Raw genomic sequence first — 13,306 nt, 5'->3', positions numbered from 1 at the left:
GTCAGGGCCACCAGCACCATGCCAGGGTCACCCAGCACCGTGCTAGGGCCACCAGCACCACTGTGTAAGGGCCACTCAGCATCACTGTGCCAAGGCCACCAGCACCGTGTCAGAGCCATCCAGCACTGTGCCAGGGCCATGAACACCTGGAGAGGTGGGACAGCACGGTGACAGAGAACACTGCCAGCACCCAGGGCGCTGGGACAGCAGGGTGACAATGACCCCCTGCCACTTGTCCAGCGCCACCAGCCAAGTGTCACCAACCCACCCCACGGCGCCCTGGCACGGCTGAGGGACAGCAGCTGCCGAACCGTGTGCCATGCGTGCCGGTGGCACCCGGACCGCGCTGAGATCTGCCGGGCTCGGAGGCGCCGAGCTGCCCCCGACAGCCCCAAGTGCACCCGCGTCCCTCAGCCGGGGGACACCGGCACGGCGGCACAACCGCTGGTGGCACGAGCAGGGACCGCGGGCCGTTCCCACCACCCCGACACCGGGGTGCCACTCTGCTGGGAGCAGCCAGACCCCCTGATGGGCAGAGGCACAGCTGGGACCCCCGGCGTGGGGCCGGGGGGGGCTCCCCCCGCAGGCAGCGCCCGCTCCCATGTAAGGGCATGGCCGCGGCCGCTGCTCCCCACGCCGCGACACCGGGGCGCCCTCGGCCACGCGCAGGCACCGGGGGCACCGCGGGCAGCACCGGCGTCGGACCCACCGCCCGGCGCGGGGCTCGTCCCCCGACACGCCACCCATGTCACCGCACACATCCCGACCCCCGGACACACCCCGACCCCCGGACACACCCCGACCCCCACCCCACAGCGGCTCAATCCGCGCCCACCGGTCACGGCCCGGCTCCCCGGTGACACCCCGACCCCCGGGCACGTTCCGGTGCCCCGGGCCGTACCTGCGATGCGGATGACGGCTCTCTCGGCGGGGTCCAGCACCGTCCCGTTGCCCGCGGCCGCCTTGGCTCGCTGGGAGCGCTGGTGCTTGCCCAGGTTCCAGGGCAGCGTGTCCCCGGCGCCGGGCGAGCCGCTGCTGCCGCTCGAGCTCTCCTCCGCCATCGCCGCCGACCCCGGCTCCTGCGACAGAGGGACGGCGTCAGGGACCCCCGGTACCGGGACCATCGCCTTCGTACGCCAGGGACCCCCGGCACCGAGCACCAGGGACCCCCGGCACCGGGCCCCAGGGACCCCCGGCACCGGGCACCAGGGACCCCCGGCATCGCCACCTCCTTCTTTGTCCCTTCAGGGACCCCCAGCACCGAGCACCAGGGACCCCCGGCACCGCCATCTCCTTCTTTCTCCCTTCAGGGACCCCGGTACCGGGTACCAGGGACCCCCGCCATCATCACTGCCCCCCCCTCTCGGTTCAGGGACCTCTGGCATCGGGAACCAGGGACCCCCGGCATCGCCATCTCCTTCCCTCTCTCTTCAGGGACCTCCGGTACCGGGACCATCGCCTTCGTACGCTAAGGACCCCCGGCACCGAGCACCAGGGACCCCCGGCATCGCCAGCTCCTTCCCTCTCGCTTCAGGGACCCCCGGTACCGGGCACCAGGGGCCCCCGGCATCGCCAGCTCCTTCCCTCTCGCTTCAGGGACCCCCGGCATTGCCACTGCCCCCCCTCTCAGTTCAGGGACCCCCGGCACTGCGTCAGCAGAGACCCCCGGCATCTCCATCTCCTTCCCTCTCATTCAGGGACCCCCGGCACCGGGGCACCAAAGACCCCCGGCATCGCCACTGCCCCCCTCTCGTTTCAGGGACCCCCGGCACCGCCGACCCCGGCTCCTGCGGTAGAGATGCGGCGCCAGGCACACCGGGCACCGGGACCGCAGCACCGGCAGCGCCCGGTGCAGCACACGGCGGAATCACGGAGCGCCCGGAGGTACCGGAACCACTCGGGACAGCCCCGGGGAAGCGGGGGCCGAGCCGAGCCGTGCAGGGCGGTGTCGCTAGGGACACGGTCCCCACGGGGTCACCGCGGCGAAGGGATGGGCAGGGAGCGGTGATGGCTGGTCCGGCACCGGGAGCTCGCCCGTGGCGGTGCCGCCGCAGCCGGGGAGCGCACGGGAAGAACAGCCGGAGCGAAGGCGTGGGAGACGAGACCGCACCGGCAGCGGGGCAGCGCTCAGGGGGGTTCGGAGCGGCTGCGGGGTTCGGGGGGCCCGCGGGGTCGGTGCCGCGAGTGCTCCCAGGGGAGCGGTTCGGAGGCTGCCGGTAGCGGCGGGGATGACTCTGCGATGCCGGCACCTCCGTGATCCTGCCCCCTCCATCCCGGCACCTCCGCCATCCCGCCTCCATCATCCCGGCACCTCCGTGATCCCGCCCCCGCCATCCCGGCACCTCCGCCATCCCGCTGCCTCCGCTCTGCCGGCATCTCCGTGATCCTGCCCCCAGCATCCCGACACCTCCGCGATCCCGGCACCTCCGCGATCCCACCTCCGCCCCGGCTCCGCCGCAGCCCTGACACCGGCCCGGGCTCGTTCCCCGGGGAGCCGGCAGCACCGGGCGTTTGCCGCGGCCGAGGCGCCATTTGCAGAAGCTCCGAACCCGGGAAAGTCACCGGGCCCGGCACCACCGGGCCCGGCAGCGGGACCCACCGGCATCACCGACATCACAGCGCCCGGCCCTCCCGGCGCCCTGGGACCGCGGCGTGACCGACATCACCGGCGCCCCCAGACCCACCGGCATCACCCCGGCCTCCCGGTACAGCCAGAACCAAGGGCCAACCCCGGCCAGCGCTCCCGGTACAGCCGGAACCAGGGGCCAACCCCGGCCAGTGCTCCCAGTACAGCCAGCATGGCACGGGTTAACTGTGCCCAGCGCACCCAGTACACTGCGTACGGAGAAGGTTAACCCTCCCCTGCACACCCCTTCCGGAGAGGATTAACTCTCCCCAGTACATCCAGTATGGAGAGGGTTAACCCTGACCAGTGCTCCCAGTACGCCGAGCAGACACGGGTTAACTGACCAGTGCTCCCAGTACACCCAGTCCGGAGAGGGTAGCCGTGACCGGTACACCAAATATCGAGAGGGTTAACCCTCACCACTGCAACCAGTGTGGGGAGGGTGAACCCCGCCCAGCGCTCCCAGCCAGGCTGGTTCCGCCCCGCGCTCCCGCAGGGAAGTCCCGCAGCCGCTCGGCTCTGCCCGCCCCGCCTGGGCGCTCAATTGTGGGCCCGGCACGGCCCGGCACGGCCCGGCACGGCCGCATCACCGGTACACTGCTGGCCCGTCAGCGGCGCGTCTGGCGGTGCCGCATTCAGAGCCCAGGGGAGCGCGGTGGCGGAGGGGTTGGACTAGCTCGGCCTTGGCACGGCCCTGGCACGGCCCTGGCACGGCTCCGGCGCGGCGCTCACACCCTGCCGGCCACCAGCCTCTCTTCTGGCCGGAGAACAGAGCACGGCTCCAGCCACCAGCGCTGCGGCAGGACGTCTGCTCTGGCGGCTGGGGAGGCTGGGGAGCCGGGAGTCCGGCTGGGGAGATGGGATTGGGGACTGGGGTCAGTGCCGGGAACCGGGGCTGGGGCCGGGCACCGGTGCTGGCGGCCGGTGCCTTGATCCTGAGCTGGGGCTGGGAGCCAGAGCTGCTGCCAGCTCCCGGAGCTGGTACCGAGAGCTGGAGCTGGTACCAGGAACAGGAGCTGGAACCAAGAACAGGAGATGGGAACTGCAACAGGAGCTGGGAACAGGAACCAGAGCTGGTACCAGGAACAGGAGCTGGAACCAAGAACAGGAGCTGGGAACAGGAACAGGAGCTGGGAACAGGAACAGGAGCTGGGAACAGCAACAGGAGCTGGGAACAGGAGCTGGAGCCACTGGGAACCAGAGCTGGTACCAGGAACAGGAGCTGGAACCAAGAACAGGAGCTGGAACCAAGAACAGGAGATGGGAACAGGAACAGGAGATGGGAACTGCAACAGGAGCTGGGAACAGGAGCTGGAGCCAGTGGGAACCAGAGCTGGTACCAGGAACAGGAGCTGGAACCAAGAACAGGAGCTGGGAACAGGAGCTGGGAACAGGAGCAAGAGGTGGAGCCAGTGGGAACCAGAGCTGGGAACAGGAACAGGAGCTGGAACCAAGAACAGGAGCTGGGAACAGCAACAGGAGCTGGGAACAGGAACAGGAGCTGGGAACAGGAGCTGGAGCCAGTGGGAACCAGAGCTGGTGCCCGGAACCGGAGCCGGTACGGGAAAGGGAGCTGGAGCGGAGAACAGGCGTGTGTGCAGCCCCGCAGTGCGTGAGCACACCGGGGTGGGGTGGACACGGGGGGACACGGGGGGACACGGGTGGACACGGGCGTGCCCGGCCCCGGCAGGCTGCAGGCAAGCCCCGCAGTGTGCACGGCACAGGAACACACCTGTGCACACACACACGCACTGGGGGGGGCGGGTCTCGGGGGCTTCAAAGACCCCCGGTGCCCCCCACCACATCCTGTGTCGTGGCACAGCCCCCCGACCCCCAGCCCCATCGGGGCCATCGCGTGCCAAACTGACCCCGGCAACCCCAGCACAACCGCGCCCACCCCTCGGGGCGCAGAGACCACCGAGGACCCCGCACCGGGGAGGCGTGAGGAGCCCCCGGGAGCCGACACCGGGGCGGAGCAAGGTGGCACCGGCAGCGCCGAGGTCGGGACCCTCTCCCGGACACTCTGTCCCCAGCGTGGTACCTGCCGTGAGGGGGCCAAGGCTCAGACCCCCCACCCGCTCTCCCCGCGGCCGTACCGGGGCTGCCGCTCGTTCCGTCCGTCCGGATCCGGTGCTGGCGCCGCCGCTGTCGCCGCGGTCATGTGCCGGTGCCGGCACGGGCGCAGGGAGCGAATCCCCCGGCCAGAGCCGGACAAAGAGCCCTTTTTCAGCGGCGCTGGGCCCCGCGGGCCCCTCGGCGTCAGGGGACAAAGGTCCGGCACGCTTGGCACCGGCAGCACCGGGCACTCCTCGCTCGGGGCACCCGCGGGGCGCGGGGCACCGGACTCTGCAGAGGGGGTGGGCGTGCTGCCGGGACCCCTCCTGCACCCCCGACCCTCTGGGCTCTCACCTCCATCCGCCGGCGCTCCCCGGGGAGCGGGGCTGGCGCCACGTGCGCGGGGCTGGCACGGCTGGCACGATGCCCGGCGGGATCCCAGCGCTGGCACACGTCAGCGGGGCTGGCACACGCCGGCGCGGTGCCACCGCACCCTGCCCGGGACCCGCCCGCGCCCGCGGGGCCGGGGCCGCTGGTGTCACACCCGTGCCCGCTCCGTGTGCGGCCCCCAAAGGGGCGCGGGGGTCACCGAGACCCCCAGCCCTGTGCTCGCCTACCTGTCACCTGGGCATCTCAGTGGGCAACAAACAAGGGCACGGAGGGGACGCTGGGCACCCCTCCCTCCCCCCGCCGCTGTCTGCTGGAGGGTCTCACCCGGTGGGCAGCACTGCCCACGGCGGGGGCTCTGCCCACACCCACAGGGTGGGCACCGGGTCGCCCCCAGCACAGCTCGGGGTGCAGCGGGACAGAGGAACAGGCAGGGAGCAGGATGCAGGTAGGGAGGAGGCAGGGAGCAGGTGGGGAGCAGGATGGATGCAGGAAGGGAGGAGGCAGGAAGCAGGTGGGGAGCAGGGAGGAAGAAGGGAGCACGATGCAGGTAGGCAGGAAGCAAGAAACAGGTGGGGAGCAGGTAGGGAGAGGTGCAGGAGTGGCCAGCTCCAGCCCTGGGGTGGCCCAGAGCCACCACCCAGCACAGCCACCTCACAGGGGGACACAGCACCCACACACAGCCGGGTTCCTGCCTGACCCCAGCTCCCCAGTGCTCCCAGTTGGGTCTGGGACCCCATCCATCCCAATCCCAGTTGGGACTGAGACCCCATCCATCCCAATCCCAGTGATCCCAGTTGGGTCTGAGACCCCATCCATCCCAATCCCAGTGATCCCAGTTGGGTCTGGGACCCCATCCATCCCAATCCCAGTGATCCCAGTTGGGACTGAGACCCCATCCATCCCAATCCCAGTGATCCCTGTTGGGACTGAGACCCCATCCATCCCAATCCCAGTGCTCCCAGTTGGGACTGAGACCCCATACATCTCAATCCCAGTGATCCCAGTTGGGTCTGAGACCCCATCCATCCCAATCCCAGTGATCCCAGTTGGGACTGGGGCCCCATCCATCCCAATCCCAGTGACCCCAGTCGGGTCTGGGACATTCCCCCTATTCCAATGCTCCCAGCTGGGACGGGAACTTCCCCTCCCCTCTCCCAGTCCTCCCTCAATCCCAGCCACGCGAAAGGCTCCAATTTATTCCAAATTTTATTTGAAGTTTTATTCCAAGTTTTATTTCACTGGTGTCACACGGGTGACCCAAAGTCCTCCTGTCCACCTCCTGCCCTGGCACGAGGGTGCCCTGGCACCTCCCCAAGTGAGGATCCCCCCACTCTGAGCTCCTGGGCAGGCCAGGAACATCCCTGCACACCTCGAGCCCCTGGACACCGCAACCCCCGCTTTGGCACCAGTGCCAGGGGACGCCGGGAGGATAAAAAGGGGTCCACGAAGCAGAGCCACTGCCGGGGGGCTCCGAGGGCTCAGAGGGGGCCCCCGCGGCGGCTGCGGCAGGTGATGAGGTACTGGGGGTAGGCCTGGGTGTCGTTGAAGATGACGAAGATGTCGGGCTGCCGCGGGTCATCCACCACGCTGTGGTAGCGCTGGGGCACCCCGGAGCCCTCCCGGAGAGGGGGTGCCCGCAGCCCCCGCCGCCCGGCCGCGAACTCTCCGGTCAGCACCTTGGCCATGAAGATGAACTTGGCGCCGTCGGCGCCGGGCGGGGAGTAGCGGTCCCGCGCCGAGATCGCCGCGCGCGCCGCGAAGTAAACGCCGCGGCCGTAGAGCGTGGCTGCGGGGACGGGCATCAGCCGGGGCACGGGGGGTGTGCCCGCGGCACCGGGAGCACATCGGCACCCCGGGCACACGTCGGGACCCCATTCCACACCGAGGGCGCCGTGCCCACCTCGGCACCCCATTCCACACCGAGGGCACCGTGCCCACCATGGCACCCCATTCCCATCCACCCGTGATCACCGTGTTCTTGTGCAAATGCCACCGTGCCCACCCAACTATCCCATTCCACACCGAGGGTACCGTGCCCATCTTGGCATCCCATTCCACACTGAGGGCACCGTGCCCACCTTGGCACCCCATTCCACACCAAGGTCACCGTGCCCACCTTGGCATCCCATTCCCATGTACCCATGATCACCCTGTTCCTGTGCAAATGCCACCGTGCCCACCTAACCATCCCATTCCCACACCAAGGGCACCGTGCCCACCTTGGCACCCCATTCCCATCCACCCATGATCACCCTGTTCCTGTGCAAATGCCACTGTGCCCACCTCACCACCCCATTCCACACCAAGGGCACTGTGCCCACCTTGGCACCCCATTCCCATCCACCCATGATTACCCTATTCATGTGCAAAAGGCACCATGCCCACCTTGGCACCCCATTCCACACCAACAGCACTGCGCCCACCACACGACTCTGTTCCCACACCAAGGGCACTGTGCCCACCTTGGCACCCCATTCCCATCCACCCATGATCACCCTGTTCTTGTGCAAATGGCACTGTGCCCACCTCACTATCCCATTCCCACACTGAGGGCACCGTGCCCACCTCGGCACCCCATTCCCATCCAGCTGTGATCAGTCTGTTCCCGTGCAAATGGCACCGTGCCCACCTCACCATCCCATTCCACACCAAGGGCATTGTGCCCACCTCAGCACCCCATTCCACACCAAGGGCACCGTGCCCACCTTGGCACCCCATTCCCATGCCCCCATGACCACCCTGTTCCTGCGCAAATGCCACCGTGCCCACCTCACCATCCCATTCCACACCGTGGGGACCATGCCCACCTCACCACCCCATTCCCACACAGAGAGCACCATGCCCACCTCACCACCCCACTCCACACCGAGAGCACCATGCCCACCTTGGCACCCCATTCCCATGCCAATGGCACCCAGTGCCCTGTTCCCAAGCTGTCAGCCCCAGGCCCACATGGACACCACGCCCCCCCCCCAGTGCCCCGTTTCCGTGCCGACGGCACCGTTCCCACGTTGGCACGCTGCTCCTATGCTGATGGCACCCTGTTCCCACACCAAGGGCACCACGTGGTCACCCCACACCTGTCCGGCGCTCACCGTTCTTCCCGCAGAAGCTGCGGTTGAAGCCGTGCAGGCAGATCTCGCAGCTGGAGGCCTTGGTGGTGCCGTGGAAGAGGACGCGCTCCACGGCGGTGCCGGCGGCGCAGGCACGCTTCACGCTGCCCTTCTTCAGCTGGTACTGCTTGTACAGCACTGGGTGGATCAGCTTCTGCACCTGCTGGGCACCGCCGCGTCACCGCTCTGCCACGGGGACACCCTGGGGGTCCCCCACGCCCGGCCCCACCTGCACGACGCTGATCTGGCCCTGCAGCTCCTCCAGAGTGCCGCAGAAATGGCGCACCGTGTCGGCGAACTCCTCCGAGTCCTCAGCCAGCGCCATCAGCCGCACCTCCTCCTCCAGCCCAGCCACCTCCGGCCCTGCCGGGCAAAGCCCCGGTGAGCGTGGGCGCTGCGAGGGGCACGGCCGGCCCCACGGCACCCACGCGCACCGAGCGGGAAGAAGGTGCTGTCCAGCGGGGGCCGGCTGCGGCAGACGGGCGCGGCGCGGGCGCTGCCGATGTCCAACTCCTCCATGCGCTCCAAATCCACGGTGAAGGGCCGCCCATCCAGCACCAGATCCAGCCGGCGCTCCTGGCGCAACCAGGCCTGCTCCAGCAGCGCCGCTGCCTCGGGCGCGTAGGGGACAGCGGTGCCAGAGGGATCCCAGCGCACCCAATGCGTGGTGGCAGCGGTGGCAGCGTGCCCTGACGACGGCGGCAGGCGGTGGAGCAGCCACGCGAGGTCTCGGGCGGCAGGGGCCGTGTAGTCGGCGAAGCCGCGCAGCGTGGCGGTGTCACCGCTCAGGCTGAGCTGCACGGCGTGCCGGCACCGCAGCAGAGCCAGCGCGCAGCGGCCGGCGGCCGGCAGGGCCCGCAGCCGCTGGCTCGCCAACTCCTGCGCCCGCTGCCGCCCGGCCAGCGCCCGCCGCAGCTCCTGCGCCACCTGCGACATGTCCCGCTCGAAGGAGCCGAACACCGTCACCTGCGCCGCGTCTGCCGCCAGCAGCGCCTCCTCCAGCGAGGCTTCCAGCGCGGCCAGGAGCCTGGCGTCCTCCTCGGCCTGCTCCTGCTCCTGCTCCCGGCTGTAGGAGCGCAGGGACAGAGCGGTGGCGCGCGCCAGCTCCTCCTGCTCGTCCCTCGCGTGGTCCATGGAGTACTGGATGGGCAGGGCCATCTGCACCTCCTCCTCCTCCTCCGCGCCGGTGTCCGACAGCAGCTCCCTGGCACCCTCCCCGCCGGCCGCAGAGATGAACGCAGCGTCGGGGTTGCGCTCGTCGCCGGGGACAGCGCCAGGCCACGGGTCGGGGCTGCCGCGGTCGTCGGCGTCGCGCGGGCGCAGCGCTGCCAGCACCTCCCTGATCAGCTCTGCAGGAGCAGCGGGGTGTCAGCCACGAGGCCCCAACACGTCCTGGGGGAGGACCGGCACCCGTGGCCCCCTCGTCCCGCTGCAGCACCCGGAGAGCGGGCACCAAAGTGGCACCCTCGCCCCTCACCTGCGCTGGAACGAAAGCCTTCGTCACCACCGTCACCATCGCCATCAGCAGCGGCGTTGTTACCCTCAGGAAGGTCCCCGTGCCAGGAGTGTGACTGGGGCTCCTGGTGGGTGTTTGGGGGCAGCAGCTCCTCCAGCTCCAGCTGTGTGGGGATCAAGGGGTGGCATCACTCTGGCACAACAGGCACCCACTTGCCAGACCCCTCCCCACGAGGCTGCACCTGGGCATCTGGAGGGCTCCAGGGTTCACCGTCCAGCTGGATGACGCACTGGAAGCGGCTCTCCAGCTGCTGGAGGAGGCTCTGCCCAGCCGGGTCCCACAGGAAGCGGGCAACGCCGGGGAAGCGCAGGGTTGTGGGGTGCGAGGCCACCGAGTCCAGCAGGCTCTGCAGGAAATCCGCCACGGCCTGGCACTGGCCCGGCTCCCCACTCACCTGTCAGCAGATGGGCAAACGGTCAGCACCTGGGCACCGCACCTGCTCAGCTCCCCACTCACCTGCAGGCGGTGTGGGCAGCACCACGGGGCCGGCAGCCGCTGGCACCAGGATGTGCCGTGAGCACGGGGAGGTGGGAGTGCAGCAGAGACCCCTGCCCGCATGCCTGCTTGTACCTCCCCACACCTGCCTGCACTGCTGCCTGCACCTGCCCGCACCTGCCCACACCCCTGCCCACACCTTCCTGCACCTGCCCACACTGCTGCCTGCACCTGTCTGTACCTGCCCACACCTGCCTGCACTGCTGCCTGCACCTGCCCGCACCTGCCCACACCCCTGCCCACACCTTCCTGCACCTGCCCACACTCTCCTGCACCTGCCCACACCTTCCTGCACCGCTGCCTGCATCTCCCCACACCTGCCTGCACCTGCCTGCACCTGCCCACACCTTCCTGCACCGCTGCCTGCATCTCCCCACACCTGCCTGCACCTGCCTGCACCTGCCCACACCTTCCTGCACCGCTGCCTGCATCTCCCCACACCTGCCTGCACCTGCCTGCACCTGCCCACACCTTCCTGCACCGCTGCCTGCATCTCCCCACACCTGCCTGCACCTGCCTGCACCTGCCCACACCTTCCTGCACCGCTGCCTGCATCTCCCCACACCTGCCTGCACCTGCCTGCACCTGCCCACACCTTCCTGCACCGCTGCCTGCATCTCCCCACACCTGCCTGCACCTGCCTGCACCTGCCCACACCTTCCTGCACCGCTGCCTGCATCTCCCCACACCTGCCTGCACCTGCCTGCACCTGCCCACACCTTCCTGCACCGCTGCCTGCATCTCCCCACACCTGCCTGCACCTGCCTGCACCTGCCCACACCTTCCTGCACCGCTGCCTGCATCTCCCCACACCTGCCTGCACCTGCCTGCACCTGCCCACACCTTCCTGCACCGCTGCCTGCATCTCCCCACACCTGCCTGCACCTGCCTGCACCTGCCCACACCTTCCTGCACCGCTGCCTGCATCTCCCCACACCTGCCTGCACCTGCCTGCACCTGCCCACACCTTCCTGCACCGCTGCCTGCATCTCCCCACACCTGCCTGCACCTGCCTGCACCTGCCCACACCTTCCTGCACCGCTGCCTGCATCTCCCCACACCTGCCTGCACCTGCCTGCACCTGCCCACACCTTCCTGCACCGCTGCCTGCATCTCCCCACACCTGCCTGCACCTGCCTGCACCTGCCCACACCTTCCTGCACCGCTGCCTGCATCTCCCCACACCTGCCTGCACCTGCCTGCACCTGCCCACACCTTCCTGCACCGCTGCCTGCATCTCCCCACACCTGCCTGCACCTGCCTGCACCCCTGGACTCGATGACCTTTAAGGTCTCTTCCAACCTGGTCTTTCTGTGAGTTCTCCCACCGCTGCCAGCAGCTCACCCGGAACCCAGAGACGTCCCCTCCCTCCAGGGGCAGCAGGGACACTTCGGGGACGCTGCTGAGCACGTCCTGGTAGTGCTGCTGCAGGTACCGCACAGCTCCCGGCTCCGCCGGCACCAGCGACTCGTCCTGCGCCGGCACCGCCAACATCGGCTCCGGCACCACCACCGACACAGGCCCGGGGAGCTGGGCCTGGCTCGGCACGGCCCGGAACCCCTCGGTGTCCTTGTCCCCGCTGGGGAAGGCGGCTGGCGGCCGTCCCGGCCCCGGGTGTGGTGTTGGTGCTGCCGGCGCTGCGTCCGGCGCAGGGTCCGTGTGTGCCGCGGTGCGCTCTGAGGATGGCTCCGAGTGCAGCGGGCAATCTGTGCCCAGCGAGGGCTCCCTGAGCAGCAGGGGCTCCACGTCCGGAGGTGGGACCCCGTCCGGGGGCACGGCCGTGCTGGCCTCCAGCTGCTCCAGGAAGGGAAAGTGGGGCACGAGCTCCAGCACCGTGTCCTGCAGCCGGTGTGGCCTCTGCAGCACCCGCTCCGCGGCTGTGGGGGACAAAGGGACGGGCAGCCGGTGGCCCAGAGTGGCTCCCTGTGCTCCCAGGATCACCTTGTTCCTGTGCAAATGGCACCGTGCCCACCTTGGCACCCCATTCCCACACTGAGGGCACCGTGCCCACCTTGGCACCCCACTCCCATGCTCCGATGATCACCCTGTTCCTGTGCAAATGGCACCGTGCCCACCTTGGCACCCCATTCCCAGGCATTTGTGATCACCCTGTTCCTGTGCAAATGGCACCGTGCCCACCTCATCACCCCATTCCACATCGAGGGCACCGTGCCCACCTCGGCATCCCATTCCCACATTGAGGGCACCGTGCCCACCTCGGCATCCCATTCCCACATTGAGGGCACTGTGCCCACCTTGGCACCCCACTCCCATTCCCCCATGATCAGCCTGTTCCTGCACCAAGGGCACCGTGCCCACCTTGGCACCCCATTCCCACACCCCCATGATCACCCTGTTCCTGAACAAATAGCACTGTGCCCACCTTGGCACCCCACTCCATCCGTGATCACCCTGTTCCTGTGCAAATGGCACCATGCCCACCTTGGCACCCCATTCCCACACTGAAGGCATCGTGCCCAGCTCACCACCCCATTCCCACACTAAGGGCACCGTGCCCACCTTGGCACCTCATTCCCATGCATCCGTGATCACCTGTTCCTGTGCAAATGACACCATGCCCACCTCACCACCCTGTTCCTGCACCAAGGGCACTGTGCCCACCTTTACCACCCCATTCTCACACAGAGGGCACCGTGCCCACCTCACCACCCCATTCCCACACTGATGGCACCGTGCCCACCTTGGCACCCCATTCCCATTCCCCCATGATCACCCTGTTCCTGAACAAATAGCACTGTGTCCACCTCGGCACCCCATTCCCACACTGATGGCACCATGCCCACCTTGGCACCCCATTCCCACATCGAGGGCACCGTGCCCACCTCGGCATCCCATTCCCAATCGAGGGCACCGTGCCCACCTTTAGCACCCCATTCCCACACCGAGGGCACCGTGCCCCCCTTGGCACCCCATTCCCATGCCCCCTGGCACCCTGGCTCACCCGCTGCCTCCTGGAAGGTGACGACGGCCCCGCGCCCCGCTGGCAGCGGCCGCACGTCGCTCACGCGGCCGCCGCCGCTGCGCCGGTTCTCGAAGTAGAGCTCGAGCAGGTCGCGGCTCAGCGCCGGCCCCGCCGCCCGCACCAGCACC

General features: G+C 68.9%; 2 protein-coding genes across 2 annotated transcripts; one reads left to right on the top strand and one right to left on the bottom strand.

Moving 5' to 3' along the window:
* Positions 1-240: 240 nt before the first annotated feature.
* Positions 241-5,833, top strand: LOC121364749 (collagen alpha-1(III) chain-like; the record flags this gene model as incomplete). The annotated part of the gene is made up of 8 exons (XM_041488258.1): positions 241-1,131; positions 1,311-1,443; positions 1,698-1,884; positions 2,030-2,216; positions 2,397-2,850; positions 3,123-3,252; positions 4,449-5,321; positions 5,824-5,833. Coding segments are annotated over 8 exons (2,865 nt in total), but the record flags the coding sequence as incomplete, so codon positions are not given.
* Positions 5,834-6,263: 430 nt separating this feature from the next.
* Positions 6,264-13,300, bottom strand: LOC121364748 (protein mono-ADP-ribosyltransferase PARP10-like). The gene is made up of 8 exons (XM_041488257.1): positions 13,158-13,300; positions 11,540-12,072; positions 9,882-10,094; positions 9,662-9,803; positions 8,619-9,533; positions 8,414-8,547; positions 8,167-8,344; positions 6,264-6,857 (listed from the first exon to the last, which is right to left on the bottom strand). The coding sequence occupies exons 2-8, from the start codon at positions 11,687-11,689 to the stop codon at positions 6,550-6,552; spliced, it is 2,040 nt and encodes a 679-aa protein (XP_041344191.1). The 5' UTR covers positions 11,690-12,072; positions 13,158-13,300; the 3' UTR covers positions 6,264-6,549.
* Positions 13,301-13,306: the final 6 nt, after the last annotated feature.

This window comes from Pyrgilauda ruficollis, unplaced genomic scaffold, assembly GCF_017590135.1.
Source record: "Pyrgilauda ruficollis isolate IOZ18807 unplaced genomic scaffold, ASM1759013v1 scaffold892, whole genome shotgun sequence".
NCBI lineage: Eukaryota > Metazoa > Chordata > Aves > Passeriformes > Passeridae > Pyrgilauda > Pyrgilauda ruficollis.
The sequence above is the reverse complement of the archived record's forward strand: the minus strand, read 5'-3'. Positions and strand labels throughout refer to the sequence as shown.

What these genes read in the sequence shown, in the direction of transcription:
- LOC121364748 (XM_041488257.1), bottom strand. Translation starts at nt 11,689, where the DNA reads ATGTTGGCGGTGCCGGCGCAGGACGAGTCGCTGGTGCCGGCGGAGCCG. An exon ending in GGGACGTCTCTGGGTTCCGG is followed by an intron (nt 10,095 to 11,539) that starts GTGAGCTGCTGG and finishes ATCTGCTGACAG; the next exon opens with GTGAGTGGGGAGCCGGGCCA. An exon ending in AGGCTTTCGTTCCAGCGCAG is followed by an intron (nt 9,534 to 9,661) that starts GTGAGGGGCGAG and finishes CTGCTCCTGCAG; the next exon opens with AGCTGATCAGGGAGGTGCTG.